At 41.0% G+C, this 12,503-nt stretch overlaps 1 protein-coding gene and 1 long non-coding RNA gene across 20 annotated transcripts in view; one reads left to right on the top strand and one right to left on the bottom strand.

Moving 5' to 3' along the window:
- EBF3 (EBF transcription factor 3) overlaps nucleotides 1–9,392 on the top strand; it is a 123,471-nt gene extending 114,079 nt beyond the window's left edge. For 8 of the 19 annotated variants that reach the window (XM_071749699.1, XM_071749688.1, XM_071749693.1 and 5 more), the window contains 5 exons: nucleotides 569–634; nucleotides 1,288–1,465; nucleotides 2,695–2,883; nucleotides 3,372–3,569; nucleotides 9,070–9,392. In XM_071749699.1, coding sequence (XP_071605800.1) covers nucleotides 569–634; nucleotides 1,288–1,465; nucleotides 2,695–2,883; nucleotides 3,372–3,569; nucleotides 9,070–9,101 — 663 coding nt within the window. In that variant the 3' untranslated portion in view covers nucleotides 9,102–9,392. The remainder of the gene's footprint in view (nucleotides 1–568; nucleotides 635–1,287; nucleotides 1,466–2,694; nucleotides 2,884–3,371; nucleotides 3,570–9,069) is intronic. The other 11 variants (XM_071749701.1, XM_071749705.1, XM_071749706.1 and 8 more) reach the window with 4 other exon arrangements.
- The window catches only part of LOC139798698 (uncharacterized), a 16,471-nt gene extending 4,260 nt beyond the window's left edge, over nucleotides 1–12,211 (bottom strand). Inside the window, exons 1-8 of the long non-coding RNA XR_011726920.1 lie at nucleotides 11,172–12,211; nucleotides 8,608–9,232; nucleotides 8,193–8,346; nucleotides 6,846–6,932; nucleotides 3,459–3,697; nucleotides 1,387–1,591; nucleotides 978–1,118; nucleotides 1–526 (exon numbers count right to left, since the gene is read on the bottom strand). The exon at nucleotides 1–526 is cut by the window's left edge and continues 4,260 nt beyond it. This is a non-coding gene — a long non-coding RNA (uncharacterized lncRNA). The remainder of the gene's footprint in view (nucleotides 527–977; nucleotides 1,119–1,386; nucleotides 1,592–3,458; nucleotides 3,698–6,845; nucleotides 6,933–8,192; nucleotides 8,347–8,607; nucleotides 9,233–11,171) is intronic.
- Nucleotides 12,212–12,503: the final 292 nt, after the last annotated feature.

Raw genomic sequence — 12,503 nt, 5'->3', positions numbered from 1 at the left:
TTGCAAATTTGGGGCATGAATTAGGGGTGAGATGTTGTCTTTAAGGACTCTGCCAGTTTAATTAAGATATGGAAAATTACTTATTGTTCTTCACCACTAAAGTGCTAGGAATTAACAGCCAAATGTGATGCCTGTGCCTTTCATATCTCTACCATGTGTTTGTTTGTTTAATACCCATAAGACTACATCATTAAACCTCAAGCACTGATTTCACTAATTCAGCACTAGAGCTACAAGCTACAGCAGCAAACACCTTTTCTAGTCAATCACAATTGAACAGCTGGATGCAAAACGCAATATTATTTTTAGGCTCCTATCTAACTTTGACTTCAAACCACAAGCAGTTATTTTCCTCCACAACAAAATGCCTTCCTATCTTTGTAATACACCCCCTAAATATAGCAGGAGCACCAGGATAGCTTGTGATGTATTTTACCCACTTTATGGGTTCCTCATGATTGTAGATGCCACCGCGAGCTGCCAGCATTGTCACCCTTCTCTTTTCTTCCCCCAACGACAGCTGCATCTAACGAAACATAACACAGCTTGTTTGTTTTTTTTTCTATAGGAAGTATTACTTAAGAGAGCAGCAGACCTTGTGGAAGCCCTATATGGGATGCCCCATAACAACCAGGTAGGTCACTGGCGCGGCCTTTCCGCACACGCCTACACGTGTAAATCAATACCTGCTATTTGCAAAGCTGGCAGAGCATCAGTGCATCCCTTTTGTACACAGCCTGGCTTTGCCAGCCACCTTGAGGGCAGTCTGATGTGATGCAATGCTCAGAGGGAAAAGCTTCATCTTCCCATTCTCCTCTCACGGCTAGTTTGCCCATCAGAAATGACAATTAAGTGCAAGGTGCCAAAAGCATAAGCAATCATTAAGGCAAGAGAATAACCTTGAACTCGGGCCAAAATATACAGTGACTAATGGGAAGTCCTGAAGAAATCTGCTAAACAGAGCATAGAAAACATACCGTGTTTTGCAAACTGCTGGAAAAGCCTCTAACTGTCCTGGATGAAAGGAGTGAGTGCAGATGGTTTGCACAGGGCTGGCAGCACCGAGCTGTAAATTTTGTGTTCACTTCTTGATTCCTTTACACTCGCCGTGTCGAGGTCTGCAGGAGGGAGGACAGACTGTTCAGCAGAAACGAGCAGCACAATCCCCACCACCCTCACCCTACAAACCCACACGAATCTCTTCCGTAAATTCTAACGCTACCGGAATTATTTTTGTGCCAGTCCTCAGCCTCTGGGTGCTCGGAGCTGATTTTGATGTTTTTGTAGGAAATAATCCTGAAACGAGCGGCCGACATTGCTGAGGCGTTGTACAGCGTGCCCCGCAACCACAACCAGATCCCCACTCTCGCCAACACTCCTGCTCACACTGGCATGATGGGGGTGAACTCCTTCAGCAGCCAGCTCGCCGTCAATGTCTCCGAAACATCACAAGCCAACGACCAAGGTAGGTGGGGTTTCAAGAGTTTTAATCCTCCACGGTGTTGACTGCTTTTGGCCCGTGCCCGTTAATCCCGGCTGCTGCCACCGCTGCCTTCCACCTCTTCTCCTCCCCGTAGCCCTGTGTCTGATCCTGTAATGAAATGCTGTCTTTAACTTTCTCGTTAATTCTTCCTGTTCTTTCGTTTGCTGTTATCATAAAGCACCTCCAGTGGGGAAAAAGAAAAAATAATAATAAAAAAAAAAAAAAAAAAAAAAGGCGAAGCGTAGAAAGATCGCTATTATTCACAGCAGATATACGCGTGTGTTTATTACAAAATAATTATGACTACGTATCTCCACTTGGTTTTGGAATATTTACACGGATAAATCTAATTTGATGCCTGTGATTTTAAAATACTTCGTTTGTAGGCATGTGTGACATATATGTTACTAATAAAAGTAATAGCTGATTTAATTTACCTGTTGTAATTGAAAATGCATGTAGCCTATTGCATTCAAAATTAATTTTGATACTAATGAAAGGAGGGAAACAGGATTATTAGATATGTACAAACCCATATTTTTTTGCTTGCAACATAATTATTAAATTGATTGCTCAGATAGGAACAAATTGTTAAAATCCTGACTCTGCTGTGTTTCCTCTTCTACAAAGATTGTCTTTTAATGCATTTCCAAGCTAATAAGCCTTACAAAATTCTGTACTCGATCTCGAATTAGTTTTCACTGATGGCGACTCCTGACGAGCTCACTGGTGATACAAAAATCCCAGTCATAAAATGAAGACCCCAAAACAGCCTTTTAAAGTAAATCTCTGCAACAGCAACAACATCAACAACAACAAAGTTTTTCTTGTCAGCTTTGGCATTTGAAGGTCTGGAGAGGCTGAAAGTTCACTCAGTGTGTTGGTACAAAGCGGGACTCGAGCCTGTTGATAATTGCTCCTAAAGACAAACGTGAAGGCACCTGACACAGCTGGATCGAAGAGAGCTTTTGTTGGCTGTCTGTGCTAAGAGGAGAGACAACATAGAGTGCTCGCAGATGATTTAAGTAGGGTTGGCGTGATAAGGTTATCTCAAACTGCAAGAGTTGATAGGGCAGCGAGAGACAACGTAGAGCGGAGCTGTGCAATCAATTAAAAGTGTGTAATATATGCTGCATGAGGAAACCCCCCAGCCCTAAGTCTACATTATAAAATAACATTATCTTTTTGGGGTGGGGGGGTTTCTAACACAGTAGGTTACAGTCGCAACACAAGCAGTGTTTCCCCGCGAGGATATGTTCCCAGCAGTACTCCTCAGCAGTCCAATTACAACACAGTCAGCAATAGCATGAATGGATATGGCAATGCCGGCATGCCCAATCTAGGTGTACCAGGTTCCCCTGGATTTCTTAATGGCTCCTCAGCTAACTCTCCTTATGGCAGTAAGTGTCTATTTTTGGTAACACATCATCATATAGATTCATATTTGCTACAAAAAAAAAAAAAAAAAAAAAAAAATCAAGTACTTGCATTGTTTTGATTTCCTACCTTTGTGAGCTACTGGATAAAAGGAGGGGTGACTCTGGAGGCTGGACGTAAAAATGAATATAATAAATTGATCTGTTTGTGCCATAATACAATCTCAGATAGAAGAAAAAAAAAAAAATTAAAAATAATAATAATAATAAAAAAAAAAAAAGAGAAATTGGACTGCGCGATTTGTAAACAAAAGTCCAACACAAAAGAGTTTGCCTGTTATCCAGAGAGTGGCCAAGCCAAGGCATTTCATTTATTTTTTTTTTTATATATATTTTTTTTATATATATATACATATATATATATTTTAAGAGGCAAGGCCCTATCACTCTCTTTTTCCGTGTTTGCCGTGAAAACCTCAATCTGAGTCCTGATTATTTTTGCTTTATTGCAGTAGTGCCGTCAAGCCCTACCATGGCAGCCTCTTCGGTCACCCTCCCTTCAAACTGTAGCAGTACACACGGCATTTTCTCATTCTCACCTGCCAATGTCATCTCTGCAGTGAAACAAAAGAGCGCCTTTGCTCCTGTTGTCAGGCCCCAAGCCTCTCCTCCACCATCTTGCACCAGTGCAAATGGAAATGGACTTCAAGGTGAGCTGGATCTCTCTCCATTTTCTTTGGGGTTTTTTTTTTTTTTTTTCCGGTGGGTACACTCAGGCCCTGGTGGTTTGTTCTGGAGATTGGTACCTCACTGTGTTTTCAGGTTTTCCGGTGCTTTCCTGGTGAGGCAAAAGCAGGAGAAGAGTCAGGGCAGCACAAAGGGCACGCGGAAATTTTAAGCAAACCTTAGCTCACGTTTGATACTTGCACCAGAGGAGGAAACAGAGCTGGTTTTGTTAGAATTTCTGGCATTTTCCCTTAGGAGTTTGTGCCTTAAATGTTAAAGCCCGACTGAATCCCCTGTTGCTTCTGGGAGGTTTTGTGCACTCCTGGTGTTTATACATCTGCTGAACACTTTTCTATGGATGTTTAGGACCAGCAGAACGTGGAGCGTTCTCTGCACTTTACACACGGTGTGAGACTTATTGTAAAATACCTCAAAGCAGAGTAAATCAGGTGAATGAGCCCTCTCTGGGACTTGTGCAGGGACTCTGCACCTTCTGTTGGTCCCAACTCCCCCTCTTACTGGGGCACTTGAGTGGTTCCTCCCCTAAGCCAATAACGAAGTACTTTAATTAAGGCAGGCAACCTTTAATTTTAATTTTGAGCTTCTGCATTTTTTTAATCCATGTGATTCTGTGTGGGCAGTCTAAGGAACAACTTATAAATCAGCTGCAGAATGGCCACGGTCACTGGCTGGGAGTGGGGCAGGAGGAAGGACGACACAGTCTGCGTTTGCTGGAGGGATAAAAACATGAACAAAGGAGTCTTCCTTTTTATGGCATATCTTAGGGTTCAGAAGATACTGTCATTAGAATTGTTGGGAAGATTTGCCTGCCTCTGATTTACAAATCATGAGCCTTGTTGCACTGTGGAGTAAATTGAAGCACTTCAGCTCCCCTGGGAAGCAGAAGGGGTTGGAGATGTTCTCACCCCAGAGGTCCTCACTCCTCTTGACCTTCTCAGTTAAGATGTAGGTAGTGCAGTGTTATTTATTCTCTGTGTCACCACGATGGCCATAATGTGATGAGCACTCACAGACAGCATTTTGATGTGCCAAACTAATTCTGGACACTCTCAGTTTGTGCTATCTAGCTTAGGGGACTTTGGAGAGACATAATCCCACTGAACTGCCTGCCCACCAAAAAATCCTGCCCGTTCCAGACCAGGGTCTCAAAATGGACAGCTCTGTAGGTTGTTATTAACTTCTTGGCCCAAAGGAGCATCTGAGAGCTTGTTGTGCTCTCAGGTCAATGAAAGGCTGAGGATCAAACTACACAAATCTTATTGTAGGATAAATGTTAGAGGAGGATAATTAGATTAACAATTTCTGTCACTGCATATGTCTTTAGTGGAAGCCTTGCTCTGTTACTCTAAGTAGGAAACTGTAACAGGTATAAGCAATATGCTTAGAAAAGATTATCCACCCATAAAGTAATCCAGTGTCCTACTTTCCTCTTTTTGTAAAAATACACTAGTACGAACAATAAAAATGAAATAAATAAATTGTAAAGTAAAAGAAAAGCAACATGCTTTGGATCTGAACAGCTATTTTGTATCTAGTCTACAGCAGAAATTTATATCCATATAAATTCTCCTTAACTTGTTGATCCAGCTTTAGTCTGAAATATAAAATTATTTAAAGATCTGAATAAAAATGACTTAAATTTCTGTGATTTCAGTATGTAAATAAGGGGCTTACCGTCAGGTGTTCAAGGACTAGATTACTGCAAAGAGGGGTGCTCAGCAGGACTGGGCAGTTCCCAGCAGGCACCAAGCACTCCATCTCCCTTGGCACCTCCCCAAGCCCCCAGTAACCACACAGCTTCATCCCCAGGTACAAACACTTCCTCTGTACACATCCCAGCAGACACCTTCACATCAACCAACACAGATTCCATCAAGTCAGCTCTTAGGCTGAGGCCCAACCTTGCTCTGGACTAAGCTTCTCCCAGGCTCAGACAGGCACTGAAGGGTTAAAGATCCCCAGTTTTGGGATGCTGAGATCCAGGCAGCGGACCTGGCATCATCCCTCCCCAGGTCCAGCATCTCCCCAGCACTGCTGGAAGCTCCAGGTTAGGTGCCCCTGAGACTTGTCCAGCTGGCCCTGCCCTACTGAGTGCTCTGAAACCTTTTGGAGGTGTCCAGAAGGAGGGATCTGCAGAAACTTCAGGTTTTGGTTCAGCAGCCAAACTGAAAATGAATAGAAGTGCTGGGGGAAACGAAAATCAAAAATTGTGCTGGACTCCTCAGCCAGCTGAAGCAGCTAAACTGACTCAGGTTGTCTTGAGCAAAATGACTGACAGAAACAGCAAGAACATCTTCCTGGTCCAAGTTCCAGGGCTGTGACAAAAACTTGAATTCTTGATGCAAGGCAGCACAGCACCATGAGGAGATGCTTTGTATTTTGAGAACTGGGGGACTTGAGCAATGGGTAAAATAGGTGGGTTCAAGTCCACTTGGGCTGAGGAGAAAATCAAACTGCATCTGGCATAAGCTTAGTGAGTTCCTTCATCACCCCAGCAGAGGCACCACCATGTTTTCCCACCAAAGCTGCTAACTCCAACTGAGCCCACCAAAGGCTCCAGGCTGACCCCACCTCACCCAGCTGCCCTCACAGCTGCTCCTGGTAGATCTATGATGATGAAGCAGGAGCAGAACTATGGAGCTCTATCTGGACCTCAGATGGACTGTTTTGTCTCCTAAGATAGTATAAAGCAGAGGTAGAGCTGCTCTACCTTTGGGCTTTTGGGAACATCACCTGAAACATCAGGACCACCTGAACCCACCACACTGGAAGCAAGATCTTGCTGCTAGAAAGCATGACCCCAAAAAGCCATCCTGGGCTTTAATGCCAGAGTGTGAACATGGAGGGGTCTGTAGCCAACAAAAGGATTCACTTTTACCCTAAAGAGACCCAAGACAGCGGTTGAGAAGAAAAGAAGAGTAAAGAAGATGAAAAACTGGGGAAATCTCAGCAAGGCCAGCGTGCAGGTGATGCCAACCAGAGGGAACATGTGGAGCTCTTCCTTGCTGCCCCTGGCAGCTCCACATCCACCCTCAGCCAACTGAGAATGTGATTAGGGCCAAACCTCAGAAGCAGCAGCAGCTCACAGAGGAGAAACCCCTCTCTCTGCTGTCCTACAGCCACGACTCACTCCTAGGAGTAAGACTACAGAAAAAAGGGCATTATCCAAAAAGCCACAATCGTGTTAGCTCTGTATGACTTCCACTGCCCGGACCATGATCAGAAAGTTAAGTACTTACATGTTATTTTTAAGGATAAAAAGGAGCAGAATGCCAGTGTTTGGGTTCCTTAGGGCAGAGGGCTTTTTCCTGTTTCAAACCATAGATCTATAAGGTATAAAATAATTTTTTGGTTTTCAGTGAGAAAGCACTGTATATTTAACAGTTCAAAATTCAGTTTTCCACTGTAATTTGCTTTTTTATAGATTGTGAAAGATCTCACACTCTGGTTAAGATTTATGCTCATAACGCAGAGCTAAAGGGTCTCGATATTCTTTTAAAATTGCATCCTGCCTCATTTTCTGGTGTTCCCCTGGAAGAAAGCATTAAAATTATTATTAAAAAATTAGCCACCCCATTTTTCTTGGAGAAGACATTTGGTACCAATTTGCACAGCAGGAAAGGTAGTGCAGGAATTCACAACTGTCAAACGCTGCCAGTAAAATGAACAGTGAAACAAATGTCCAGAGCTTCAATTTTGCACCCCCCAACCCACACTGTGCCATAGAATTTAAAGAAAAAACCCCGAAAAGACTAATTTCAACAAAAATGGCTAAATCACTTAAATTAGAGAATCCAGACCTTCCCCCCACCCCAAAAAGCATGCAGCAGACAACCTACATTTTCACACAGTGGAAAGCAAACATGAGCTTTCACCAGACGTGTGATGAAGATGTTCAGGGCGTGAGCACCAAATAACAAAGTATTTCTGAAGATATTTATGCACACAACCTCTGGAAGAAAAATCTGGATTTTTTTTTTTTTTTCCCTGCTGAATTGGTCTCTGAAGAAACAAATACCTGGATCAGCCCTGGACCTCTGCTCCTTGTTAAGCTGGTGGAGCACGTCTGGTGCTGGCTCTGGGACAGAGCTTCTCCATCTCCATCTCTCCATCTCCCCCCCACCTCTCCACAGAGCACCCTCACCTTGCTCAGCCTGAGCTACAAAAGATGGGAGCCCCTGTATTTTGGGTTGACCTGAGGTGTCTAAGGAGCTCAAGATGAGTTCCTGTGCCCCCCAGTTCAGCTTCACCCATGGAACCAAATCCCTCTGGGGCTTCCTGCTGTGGTGCCAGGCTTCCTGCTGCCTGAACACTCCAGACATTTGGTGGCTGATGACACAGAGTTTAAATCTTTTGGGTAGAAAGGGTGTGTGCCAACAGAGGCACCGTTCTCCAGTTAGGTTTCATAACCAATTTGCTGTTCAGATTTAAACCATGAACTGTTACAAACCGTGTGAATACAGAGATGTCTAAACTGGGGGGAAAAAAGTAGCAAAGTTGGAAAGCTTGAACCTGTTTCAAGAGCATCACCTGAGATATGTTTTCAAGAGATAATATTACCATGGAAATCCTTCCCACCAGCATACCCAGCTGCCTCTGGCTCCTGTGGGGACGGGAGCTGCTCAGGTGGCAGCTGTGGGCTCAGTCCTGGAGGTGCAGACCACACCAGGCTGCTGGGAGGAGGTTGTGTCACGTAGGACGTGTGCATGGACCCAGCTCCCCAAACCGGAACGGCGAGATCTGAAACAAATTAATATTGTTGAAATTAATGAACTGAGAAATTGAAGTTCACATCACTACACGAACAGATTTATTAATATCTGTTGTACATACATTAATGAGAAATACCGTTATGGCAAAAATTAAACAACACTAAAATTAAAGGCTACATTATGTTTGTACCAAAGAGTTAACTAGGGAAAAAAGCAGTAATTGTGGCTGTCTCAGTCTTTAGCTGTTAAAAAACAAGGAGGTGGTCGGTCAGGGGTTCTGATCTCATACCTGTTTGTGGGGCTTGGTCTCCAGAGTTGAGAGTGGGTCCTGAGTGCTTGGCTTTGGTCTTTGAGAGTCCTTGGCTTGAGAGTCCACAGAAATACAACTGTGGGAACAGGCTGCTTGCCCGTGGAATGGTGGTTGGTGTGGGGACATCCCTGCAGGATGCCTGAGGTGACCAGGAGTGACCATGGTGTCCCTCAGCTGCCAGCAGCCTGGCTGGGAGTGATGCCATGAGAATGCCCTGGGCACAAATCCCCCCGGGAGCCTCCTCAGAACCGCGGGGCCCCGTGGAGAGCGCGAGTTTGTGGTCCCTCGGTTAGAGGACGCTGGGGTGTGGAGTGGAGGGTCCTGGGCTCACACCCCCCTGCTGGGTCCTGAGCATGGTGGGGTGTGTGAGCCAGATGTGCCTTACCCGAGCGTGCTAATAACACCTGATCATTTGTTTTTTTTCTTCTCTTTTTCTTTTAGCTATGTCCGGGCTTGTAGTCCCGCCAATGTAAAGTCACTTTTGTTTACCTACCGTAGCACCAAGCTTCAGAGGATGGGCTTAGGGGACAAGTTTAGTATATTGAGACATGCTGATGGAAACAGTCTCTTCACACACACAAAGAATCAGCAACAGATTGAAATGCTACAAGAACAAAAAAAAAAAAAAAATTAAAAAAAAAAAAAAAGAGAAAAGGAAAAAAAAAAAAAAGACTTTGTTTAAAGATTTTATTTAAACTATTAAGAATCTACATGCAGACAACCTACTTCTTCATGAACAATTCCATTTTATTGACTGAATTTTTCTCATATTTTCACATTTCTCAGTCCTGAAGAATAAGGAAAAAGCGACGCCTATTTTGTATAAAGTTTCTGATTACGTCTTGGCTATGTCTAGTACTTGCTATGTGTTGGGAGAAACTTTGTGGATGCACCATTTTGATTATCATGAAACACTGATGAAAAATGCCTCCGAACATTTTTCTGTACTCATAACTAGATTCACAATGGTTGTGTATCTCTATAATGTGAAATATTTTTTTGTGGTGGAAAAAAAGGGGGCCAAGGAGGTTATGAGCCATCAAACTGGAAAAAAAACATACAAAACGTTAAAAAAAAAAAAAAGAAAAAAAAAAAAAAAGAAAAGGATGAATATATGATTAGAAATGAAAAAACCGGGGCGCGGGGGCGGGCAGGGGAGGGTTTATCATTGCTTAACTTCATCTTAATGAAATGGAACTTTGTAACTTATTGTAGTTAGAAATTGTAACTTTGATATTGAATTCTCTTGCCTTCAACAAGCACACTGACAGAGAAAAAAAAAAAATTGCTACTGTCTGTTGGTTAAAAAAAAAAAATATACTTCCACTGCTAGAGCTTCCTGTTAAGCAAGTGTGACCTGCAACATTTTTTCAACTTTTGCTAGCACTGTATACTATTGCATTCTTAGGCTACTGTGAAGTCTATGTTTCTTGTACCAGAAAATTGTCCTTTTGACTTCTAGATCCTTCTTCCCTAATGTGTTTTGTATGTGGTTATAAAATTGTAGACTTTTGTGATTTTGCCAAAGTTGTAGCTAAATATTTATACACTTGTCTTGAATTTTTTTCAGATCCACTTCAATATTTAGAAAAGCAAATTTTATTCCTTATGAAGCCAATAAGGAATAAAATAGTCTTATTCATTGCAACACTTTCTTTCACATAAACACTTGCAGTCACTAAGGGAATTTATTTTGTAACATATCAACTATAAATATTGTATTTATCTTTGAAATTTTGTATATTGCTTTTCTTTTTTTTTTCTTTTTTTTTTTTTTTTTTTTTTTTTTTTTCATTTTCTTGTGTGTATTGGTTTTTGTCCTGGCCTGGTATTGTGATGCTGAGAATAGCATTAAGCCAAGAACGTTGCCTTCATGTTTTTCTTTTAAATAAATTAGTGTCCGTACATTTCATTTGTACTGCATAAAGTTGCTATTATTTAGACTTTTCATCCTATTTTTTTTTTTTTTTAAGTTTTTGAGGAAAAGTCAAATTCATTGTTTATTTTTGTATTATTTTTAAGTTATCAGAACAAATAATTTTGAAAAAGAAGTTGTTTGTTGTATAGTCAAATCAGAATTGTGCCACATGGCTGTAATGAATACTAGTAGAATATGTGCATGTGATACAGCCACGAAAAAGATGAATCTATTTAATCTATTTTGTGGTTGGACTTATTCTTTTTTTCTTTTTTTTTTTTCCATTTTTTTTTTTAGTTTTTCCTTTCTTTTTTTTTTTCTTTTTTTTTTTTTTTACAAGATTGTAAAAAGTCATTTTTAGCTGCCACCCATGACTTTGCCACATAGCTGAACTGTGTTTACTGGAAAAATTCAGAGGCCTAAAGTTTAAAATAAATTCACTTCTGATGTTTTAATTAAAACGTTTGCCACATTAACTTCTCTGATGCCTTAAAAGTGAACTTCTTTCAAGAACTTTTGTGCTGTTTTCTCACAGGCTTACACCACAATTGTTAATCACTACTTCATTTGGATGATTTCTGGTGTAAAAAACCAACCAAACAACAAAAAAAAAAAAAGCACAAACCTGGTGTAGAATTCTATCACTCCTTTATGTGTCGATTTTCTGCTGCACTCTGCATTCTCCCCAGCACTGCACTGTTTAAAAAAGACACAAAATCAGGAACATACAGAATTTTTAAATGTTTGGGGTTTGTTTATTTAGGTTTCTTGATTTTTTTATGGAACTGTTTTGTAACAGACCTGTAGCTGACTCTACTTTTTAAACTGGAACGACCTCCGTCGCACAGCCTGGCTCTTAGTGCCAAATCCATAGAGACACCTGGAGTTTTTTATCTAATTTTTTTTTCCTATTTTTTTTTTTTTTTTTTTTACTTTGCACTAAATAGTTTGCAAACGCAGCACTGCAAAACACGTTGCAAACTGCAGCAGAATTCAAGTTTTAACCAAAAAGGAGGGATCATCTTTTTGTTTGTTTGTTTGTTTGTTGATTCTTTTTTTTTTTTTTTTTTCCGTGCAAAAAATAAATAAAAATAAAATGCACATTTTAGGAAAGCATTGATTAAAGGGTTTAAAAAAAAAAAAAAACCAAACAAGAACGATACAGGGTACCACAGGGGAAAAATGCCACGTGCATGTCCTGTGTGATACCACCCAAGGCTTAGCTAAGTGGAAAAGCCTGAGAAGTCACTTTGGAACTGAATTGCCTCCGTTATATTTTGTCTGAGGTTTTGCTCTGCAGAAGAGGTCACGTGTACATGTTAAGAAAGTTTGCAAGTTTCTTCATAAATGCAACCTGTTTGTGTTTTAGATTACTTAGTCAATGCACTCATTGCTTCATTGTCTCCAGACGGAAAAAAAGCTTCACTAAATGGTAGATTTTACTGTTAAAGACCCTACAATAAGATTGTTTTATCTGTACATTTTTTCATATATTTAACTGTATAAAAAAATGTTCATTTTACACAATATTTAATTAAAGTATTTCTTGTCTGTGAATTTCATTTTTTTAGTAATTTTATCTGGTTTGATTATTAAAAAAAGTGACTAAACACAAAACCAATGAATGCAACACTGGGGGTTTCATTTCTGACTGTCAGGACTTGGAATTTATGTCTCGGTTAAGGAAAAACCCCAACCCTTGATGGGGATTTTTAGTGCCCTGGGACAACCCAGGCAGCCCTGAGGAGGATGAGGAGGGAGGAAACCCTGGCTCTGCAGCCTGGCAATGACTCGGGGAAGTATTTGACCAACCCTGTGCTCCAGCCTCCCTTTATGTAAAGCGATCATAACCGAGGAGTTATTTTTATTTTTATTATTATTATTACTATTTTCTATTTTAATGATGTTATTGTGAAAGTCTGTAAACAGGAAAAGTTATTTTAAACACAGCACAACC

Source organism: Heliangelus exortis, chromosome 7, assembly GCF_036169615.1.
Source record: "Heliangelus exortis chromosome 7, bHelExo1.hap1, whole genome shotgun sequence".
Lineage (NCBI taxonomy): Eukaryota > Metazoa > Chordata > Aves > Apodiformes > Trochilidae > Heliangelus > Heliangelus exortis.
Note: the sequence above shows the minus strand (reverse complement) of the source record. Positions and strands in the feature narration are given on the sequence as shown.